Source organism: Cynoglossus semilaevis, chromosome 20, assembly GCF_000523025.1.
Source record: "Cynoglossus semilaevis isolate Cse_v1.0 chromosome 20, Cse_v1.0, whole genome shotgun sequence".
NCBI lineage: Eukaryota > Metazoa > Chordata > Actinopteri > Pleuronectiformes > Cynoglossidae > Cynoglossus > Cynoglossus semilaevis.
In genome coordinates this window covers 14,566,682-14,575,378 of record NC_024326.1, presented here as the reverse complement: position 1 = coordinate 14,575,378, position 8,697 = coordinate 14,566,682, and the positions used below count along the sequence as shown (strand labels likewise).

The window sequence follows — 8,697 nt, the reverse complement described above, 5'->3', positions numbered from 1 at the left end:
GGGGGGAGCCACAGCCACAGCATGGAGGAACCACAGCAGGGTTTGAGTTTTAAACCTTCACCTAAAACGTCTGGAGTTTATTTTTACTTCATGAAAAAATGTAAAAGATAATTAGAAGAGAGACGAGTTCGTCCACATCCTGCCTCCTGTGGATGTTGTCTGTCAACGCTGTCCTTTTCAACCACCATATTATTATATTCCTGCGTCTCCGTCACTCACTTTCCTCCACTTCTCACACCGTCTACATCTCATCTAAAACAGTCCTTTGACCTTCTTCAAGTTCACTTGCTTCCACCCTGGCAGACTTTCATATTCCTCTCTTGTCATTTCCAACGCTTTCTGTAAGAAAAAGATCCAAAAAAGATCATTATGAATCGGAGGGGGGGTCATGTTGGGGGGGGGGTTTGTCAAGAAGAAAACAGCAGCAGCAGCAGAGAGGTGTAGAAGAACAGAGGTGGCGCAGTTGAGGCAGAAAATCAGTTTTTTGGGAAGAGATAAAATCAAGTGGCTCCAATAAATGTCTCGTTTATCACGTTAGCATCACATCTGTGTAAATGTCTCTAATTAAACTAATTAACAGGATCATTAACACGACTACTGGTCTGACCAAGAGCTGTCCATGAAATCTGCCGTTCAGTTACTAATGATTTTATTTTAATTTAATTTGTTTCCTTGTGCTGAAAAATCTCTCCTCGATCGGAGGAACAGTCTGGTGTGAACGGGTGTGAACAGGTGTGAACAGGTGGAGTGACTGACTGTGAGTGAAGAAGACAGAAGTGCTGACATGCTGTGGAGAAGTCTCCATGTTGGTGGTTCATGTCTTACCTGAATTCACCTACAGGTGGGGCTGTAAATGAGATTTAGATGAGTTAGGATGGAGGAGATGTAGTCGAGGTACAGTACTGGGCCAAAACTTCAGTCAGTGTGTACTGTGTGTACTGTGTATAAAGTTAAGTGTGGTGGTGGTCAAAGGTGGGGTCGCCTCCCTGTGGGAGACCAGCAACCTGCCCCACGGGCAAGGCAGTTTTATTATCATTTAAGATAAAATAAAAAAACCTTCTTAGTTTTATTATCATTTAAGATAAAATAACCCTTCTGCAGTCTAAGGTGTTTGATATTGTCATTTTTAAATTAGCTTTTAATTAAAAAAAAACCTAGAGGCTGTGAACGGTACTGCAGGCACCTGCCCAAAAAGTGTTGCACAGCACATGGAGTCAGGGTCAGGGTCAGAGTCAGGGTCAGGGTCAGGGTCAGCACTGACCTCAAAGTCCTGGTCGGTCAGGTAGACCTCCAGTCTCAGTGGGTCGACTCCCTCAGGGAGGGGCCGGGACTGGAGCTGATCCAAAGGGAAGATGTTCTGACTGAGCCGGGCCAACACGTCCTCCACCAGGATGATCTGGTTACAGACCTCTGCCTCCTGACCACCAGAGGCAGCAGAGAGAGAGAGAACAGAGAATTATGCATTTAATTTTAGGCCTGACTATTTGGACCAATCAGCAGTGAGGTTGTGACGGTGAACTACAACTGATGTTGGTGTCTGTGAAACGGGTTCTTCGTTTTTAGGCACATACCGCCACCTACTGGACTAGAGTGTGTAGTGTCATGGTTTGACCAGTGACTTTTGAGACACAGTTTACTCCTTACACCGTGATGTGATTGATTTTAAACTGATTCGTGGTGTGTTTTTTTATTAGAATAATGAAAAATGTGTGTGTGTCGGTGTGTGTGTGTGTTTGCTGACCCTCTCCGTGATCTCAGCCACATCCTCTCTGTGCTCCCAGCTGGGGAACATGTTGGTGAAGGTGAGCGGCTCCAGACCGGCGTGGATCAGATAGGACTTCTGAGGTTTCTTCTCATTCTTCTCTGGAGGAGAAAAATTATGAAGAGAAAATTTTAAAAAAAATTATTAGACTACGTAGAGAGACGCGGTGCTGTGGTACCGTACCTCTGCAGTACTGCAGTACCGTCTCCATGGCACACTTCCTGTCAGCGTCCCAGCGGATCCGGGCCGAGCCGATGCTCTCAGCGTCCTGAGGCCACCAGCCCTGCCACAGGTAGACTTCATGGAAGTTATCCACCAGGAACAGAGCTGCAGAAGAAGAAGAACAACAACACAGTTGGTGTTTATCCCTCGCAGACAAACGTGGTGTGTGTGTGTGTGTGTGTGTCAGACCAGGCTGTGCTGCGTTGTACAGGTCCTCCTGCAGGAAGGGCAGTGAACTGACCAGCTCTGCAGCTCTGGACAGGTGGAAGAACTCCGTGGCCACAAACTCTCCAGATGTGCTGCTCAGCTGGAAAAGTCGTGGAGTGAAGTTAAATTTACCAGGATCTGGAAAAAAAGTTCGACAAAAACACCGAGCATTAATTGAAGGAACCTGAAGAACCGATGGATGGACGGTTCCACGGGGAACTGTCAACATAATTCTGTCCTTTTTTGACTGAACTGAGATGAGGCTCCACCTCCTTCTCCCTGTGGATCAGGGGTCATGACCCGACCTCTCACCTTGGAGCATGCAGTCATAAGCCTTCCTGTCCTTCCTGCCCAGAGCCTCCCAGAATCCAGGGGGCTCCACCCCCTCATCACACTCAAGGATGGTGACTTTACTGCTGCTGTGCAGACCTGCCTCCAGGGGGCACCTGAAAAGAGAAACAATGTAAAAAAAAAAAAAAAAAACCCGACCAGAGGGGATTTGAAGTCTGGCTCCAAACTCACTGCTCTTTGATTTTCTGGGCCGCCGTGTTTCCCACGGCGCGGGTGTGAAGCTGAGTTTTGCAGCCGTGCCACAGATACATGACGGCCTTGTTGATGTTCAGCAGAATCATGGAGGCCCTGGAGCGCAGGCTGCTGCAGTGGCACGCCACCTCCAGCAGGTGGCCTTCTGCAGGCACCTCGCCCCGCACACAGTACAGACGCCACTCACCTGGGTGCACGGGAGGGGGTCACATGATCAGGCAAACGTCTCTCTGTTGTTTTACGTGTTGTTTTAAAAATCTAAACATTATTATTTAATTATTAAATGATCAACAACATTGAACTAAAGGCCCAACGACATCAGACTTGAGGCCGAAGACTTTGTGGAAACAGTGGAAGTAGAAGATTACTCTGAGTGTTCTCCTCCTCCTCCTCCCGTTTCCCTGCATGGATGATCATCCCTCCATTAAAGCACTGGAGGAAACACGGAGGCTCCTTCCCCTGCTGCACCTGAACCTGTCAACACACACACACACACACATATGTGTATTTATATATTCACATATATGTGTGTGTGTGTGGGGGGGGGCTCCTCTCACCTGCGCTCCTCGCTCCTCGTCCAGCTCCACCGTCATCAGCGCTGACGTTCCCTTCTCACTGACCGTGGAGTGTCGGCCCTGCCAGAAGAAGTAGCAGCACTTCTCCTTCCCCGCTCCGGTGCTTCTGACCTCGGGGTTCTGCCTCCGACCGACTGGGCCACACAACAAAGAGTGACTGGTTTGAATCCCGACAGAGTGACGGTGTTCTGACGACGCCCGCGGTTCACAGACGGTGACTGACCTGAGGTGCTGACCATGTACTTCCACTTGACCACGTAGGCGTCTCCCTCGTGGAACTGGCCGATGCTCTGGCGCGGCAGACGGCTGTAGTCAAACTCCAGGATGTGCCAGACGTCCACCGACACCGTGACGATCTCCTGGGTCCTCATGTGGTCCTCGCTCTCCACGGGGCCGTGACCTCGTCCCACGTTTACACCGTCCAAGATGGTGGAAATGGCCGACTGGAGCACGGGCAGCATCAGGTTGGCGTCGTAGGGCCTGCACTCGCGGCCCGGTGCCTCCTGGGTAGAAGTCAGGTCAAAAGGAAGAATAGTTCTTTTATTGTGGCTGCTGTGCCTCAGCCTGGGCGTGAGCCTCAGATTTAGAACCAAACAGATGGATCTGTGGTACCTTCAGCTCTGGGACCAGATCACAGCCGTCCTTTGGTGTCTGTGCTTTCATCTCGGTCCAGTCCATGAACTTCTCCTTGAACAACATGGTCTCGTTGTGCTCAGTCAGCCGGCCGAAAATGGCCCAATCAGGACGACCCTGGCCTTTTCTGTGTGGAGACGGAGACACGGAGACATGGGGTGGAGAAGAGAAGATCAGACTGAACCTCGCAGCCGTCGCTGCTCTGATAACCGCCAGATTTAAGCCCCTCCCTCTGACCTGGGTATGAGCGTGTTGCAGCCTCCGGGGTCCAGTGGGTTGACGTCGCAGCAGGTGTAGTCAAACATTCCGTTCCAGAGGTGCTTGGCGAGCTGGAACGCCACCTTCCTCTGGGCCAGCGTCACCTCTTTACCGTGCCACACGTACACCTCGCTGCCGAAGTCGAACACCAGCACCTGCTCAGAACCACAGACACAGACACAGACAGCAGGACGTCAACAGATGTCGGACCAGAGTTCTCCAGAGTCACGGTGACCAGGACTGACCTCTCTGGACGTCAGCAGAGAACAGTGAGGAACTTTCCCCCACTCGTCATCGTCGGGCACCAGTTTATCGTCCAACAGTCTGAAGATACAGTTGGTTTCAACGATCGCGGTTTCAAACTGCTCGTCCTCCTCTGGTGGACCGGCAGCTACAGGACGGTAGAGAAAAAAAATATTCACCCAGAAAAAACTCCCAGTTTCCACTCGGGATCAAACCTGTGACCTTTTTTTTCTGTAAGGCCACAGCACTAACCACCCTACAGATTAAGTTAAATAAAGATTTTATTCTGAAACTGAAGTCATGAAGACATTTCAACCCGGCTGTCCTCTCCTCACGTTGGTATGAAGCCTGTCCTCCCAGGACGGTCCAGAACTGCTGGTGGTCTGGACCCTGAGGGTTCACCCCCTCCTCTAGGGTCAGCACCTGGTTCGCCCTGCAGCCCATGTCCTTTGTGGTCTGGATGAAGGTGGCCATGTCCATCGCCTGTTGTTGGGGCAAAGGTCAACTGTTACACCTTGGGACTCGGTGAGAAAATCAACACAAGGGTCAGGCACCACTGACCTTTGCCCTCTCGATCACGTTTGAAAACTCCCCCATCCAGATGAAGCAGTGCTCTGGAGTGACCAGCAGGAAACAGTCTCCACTGTTCAGCGACGATGCTCTGGGCTCCACTAACCTGGTCTGAACGTGGCCGGCGGCCTGAGAGCAGAAGTCGGTGGTTTTTTGTTTTTGTTTTTTTTTAGGGCTGTAGAAATGAATCTGTGAAACGACTCAGACTCAAATGATTTTTTTTTTACCTTTGATTTGCATCAGCATGAGACTCTTGTAGGGCAGAGCGCTGTTGTTGGAGACCTGCTCTGACAGGTTGACGCTGCGCAGACTCACGCTGCTGAAGTTCTCGTTGCTGGCCAGTCCTGCCAGAGCAGCTTCAGAGTAGTCGGAGGTTCTAGCCACTGCGGACGGAAAGGAAGCGGGGGCAGAAAAACACCTGAGAACCCCGTGGCGGCGGACTGAAAAGGCAGTGCTGTGGAGGCGTACGTACCCTCGCTCTTCTCCGCCTTCATCCTCTTGCTCTCCAGCTGAGCCACGTTCAGTCGCTGCTCCGTGTACTCCTGTCTGATGTCTTCTCTGGCCGCCAACATCTTCAGAGGGTTTCTGGACGCCTGCACGTTCCTGGATGGACGGACGGAGCGTTTGTGCTCCACCATGGCAGATATCAACCTGTGGGAAGAGGAGACCGAGAGTCGGACTGAGAATTCAACTGATGCAGGTTTATACAAAATTATTCTCTTCAGTTCAGGACAATAAGATACGACCTCATAGTCTGACCTTACTGTTGTAACTACTACTGCAGTACTACTGCAGTACTACTACTAGGACTACTAGGTTATTTCCTCTATCCTTACTTCGGGGCCTGAGAACCAAAGATGCTGTCAAAGTCCTCGCTGATCTCGATCCTGGTCGGCATGCGTGGGAATTCTGCGACTCTTTTGTAAAACTTGGAGAAGATTTCGTCATCCAGCTTCATCACCTCCTTCACGGCCTTTTCAGTCACCGTCAGCGTGGTTTCCTGCAGACCTGCCACTGATCAGGAGGTCAGAGGAGGGAGGAGCTTAACGTCAGAGCAAAAAAAAAACAAAAAACAACCTAGAGTTCAAATCGAAGGTGTGAGGAGAAACCTTTGCTGTTCAGACGTCCCAGGAAACTTTCCAACTTGTCCAGTTTCTTGTCCGACTCCATGTCTGGGTGAGCTTCGATTTCTGGAGAAAACAATGATGTTGTTGTTTTTTTTTTTTTCAGTAGAGTTCATTTGACGTGTTGTCTCAGCCACAGTGTCGTGGTGACTGTAAGAGTGTGATGTCATCAGTGTTCCTCACCCTCCTGGGGTTTGGTCACAGCCAACATGTTGCTCTTCAGTTTGTTGGAGACTGGTGACAGGACGGGGCTGATGACGGAGGAGGAGGAGGTGGGGGGCGGGGCTGCCAGGCCTGTGGACACAAAACACAAACATTTAAGTCCAATATTCCTGGTGTTGGTTCATGTTCTTGTTCTTTTCTTTCTTCTCTAGTGATTCCAAATGTAGATCCCTCTGTTCCAGAGTTAGGAACTGATGTTCAGATGGAACAGAGTCTCAGACTAGGATCACACTGGGACTAATCTCGTAGTTTATCGTAGTCCCTGTATCGTGATACGTGTCGTACACTCACCAAGTAAATAAGTCTGGTTGTACAGTGAACAGACTTGTTGTCATTGATGCTCAGGCCAAAATGACTTGTTGTCATTGATGCTCAGGCCACAACAACAACAACAAACACTTTTTGTTGTTGTTTCCAACTGTAAAAACGTCTTCTTTGCCAATTCCTACCTTTCTTGACCATCCGTGCGGCCACCGTGTACTGGGTGGAGTCGTTAGCTGCCCCCCTGCCCTTGGTCTTCCAGGCCTCTTCACGGTTGGATATCTGCTGCTTCCTCTCCTCGATGGTCATCTGAGCCTCGATCTCCTCCCCTGTCTTCTGCACACAAACCAGAGATAAAGGTCAAAGTCGCTGTAGCTGAGGTCAAAGGTTCAGGAGGTTCATGCACGGCTTTAAAGCAGTGTTTCACAACTATTTTTTTTTTTTTAGCCACGACAAACCACCAAACAAAGATCTTACAAAAAGCCGATGTAATGAAATATAATAATCTTCTAGTTTTAATGACCTGGTTATTGACTAAACTCTGGGCCTGTTTAGTTGAAGACAACGCTGATAAACTGGCAGGAATTGAAGAAAGACACTCACAAAGATCTTCTTCAACATCTCTGATCTTTTTTTTAGTTTTCATAACCGTCTGCTGCCACCTAGCAGAAGATGATTTAGTTGTTCTGCCTATCATGCTTTGATGAGCAAAGAAAAATTACGTGCAATAAATAAATAATCGTTTTCAGCCCAGTTAGTGAAATTGGATAATTTTTCCACAGCACACCTAATGACCTCTGACGGCACACTAGTGTGCCACGGCACAGAGGTTGAGAATCGCTGCTTCTCTACCTCACAGTAGGAGCTGAAGACACTTCAAGACATGTTCAATCAATCCACATGGTAGCTTCAAACCAGGAAACAGGAAACAGGAAACAGGAGTCAGGCACATGCAGCCCACTGGAGCGCGCGGTGGTGCACGCCCTTACCTGACCGTGGTGGTCAACGTACTGACACTTTTGGCCGAGTGAGATAGAAGGAGAGTAGGTGGAGGAGAAGACAGGCTCCTGGAGGATGGAGAGGTGGGTGAGAGGAGGGGGGAGGAGAGGAAGGGAGGAAATGAGTATAGAAAAACATGCAGATGTTGGAAATGATGGAAGCTGTGGGTCGCTGCAGCAGCAGCAGCAGCACAGACGAGAACTGACTCTGAAGTCAAACTGACTCAGGAGTGAGATGATGACGTGCTGATTCAGCATCATCTCCACAGCAGAGTTCTCACAGACCAGAACACTCAGAGGTGAATCAGCTGTTAGTCACAAAACATCTGCCAGTAGTAAAATAATCTAGATTCAAATTCAAATTTGAATGAATCCATGATTTGACATCAGAGAAATTTGTTTCTTTACGCTTCACGCTGTGTTTATGACCATTTTTTATAAGATAATAGATAAGAAAACAATTAATATGACAGATTGGATTGAAAGTAAAGGCTGAGAACAAAGTGAAATGAACTTATTTGTTCCTAGTGATGCAAGAACATATCCTGATCTGTCCTCTCTTGATCCCGTATCAATCTCCTCCTCCATCAGTTCTTGCTTCTTTCTCCCCAACTCCCAGTCCAACATTCCTGGTGTTGGTTCATGTTCTTGTTCTTTTCTTTCTTCTCTAGTGATTCCAAATGTAGATCCCTCTGTTCCAGAGTTAGGAACTGATGTTCAGATGGAACAGCAGCAGAGTCTTTACTCAATATCGTATCCTCGCCCCTGTATCCCTGTCAGTTCCTCAGTTTTTATCTAAAGTTTCCTGTGAATGTCTGTGTGACTGTTGAAAAAAAATCATTTTGTTTTAAGTTAGTCAAACTGCCATGCTGCTGCAGCCAAAAGATTTAAAAAAAAAAAAAAACTAAAAAAAAAAAAACAGAAAAAATCTAAATCACGCAGCATCTGATCGAGGGCCGTGATTGGTCGACACAGCTCTCTGCTGAAGCTGATTGGTTCACACTCTTACCCACAGCTGCTCAGAGCCAGACACAGCGGAGTTGTCCTGCACCACCACCACCACCCCTTCCTCCTGAGGG

General features: G+C 48.7%; 1 protein-coding gene across 1 annotated transcript in view; it reads right to left on the bottom strand.

Moving 5' to 3' along the window:
• Window positions 1-6: 6 nt before the first annotated feature.
• Window positions 7-8,697, bottom strand: part of LOC103396818 (supervillin-like) — a 21,486-nt gene continuing 12,795 nt past the window's right edge. The window contains 23 exon segments of the mRNA XM_025052458.1: window positions 7-339; window positions 1,262-1,417; window positions 1,742-1,863; window positions 1,946-2,089; window positions 2,174-2,329; window positions 2,504-2,637; window positions 2,714-2,921; window positions 3,103-3,208; window positions 3,292-3,443; window positions 3,533-3,812; window positions 3,922-4,069; window positions 4,180-4,355; window positions 4,446-4,591; window positions 4,779-4,926; window positions 5,005-5,142; window positions 5,221-5,396; window positions 5,486-5,664; window positions 5,850-6,027; window positions 6,123-6,203; window positions 6,321-6,431; window positions 6,809-6,956; window positions 7,610-7,687; window positions 8,628-8,690. Coding sequence (XP_024908226.1) covers window positions 253-339; window positions 1,262-1,417; window positions 1,742-1,863; window positions 1,946-2,089; window positions 2,174-2,329; window positions 2,504-2,637; window positions 2,714-2,921; window positions 3,103-3,208; window positions 3,292-3,443; window positions 3,533-3,812; window positions 3,922-4,069; window positions 4,180-4,355; window positions 4,446-4,591; window positions 4,779-4,926; window positions 5,005-5,142; window positions 5,221-5,396; window positions 5,486-5,664; window positions 5,850-6,027; window positions 6,123-6,203; window positions 6,321-6,431; window positions 6,809-6,956; window positions 7,610-7,687; window positions 8,628-8,690 — 3,315 coding nt within the window. The 3' untranslated portion in view covers window positions 7-252.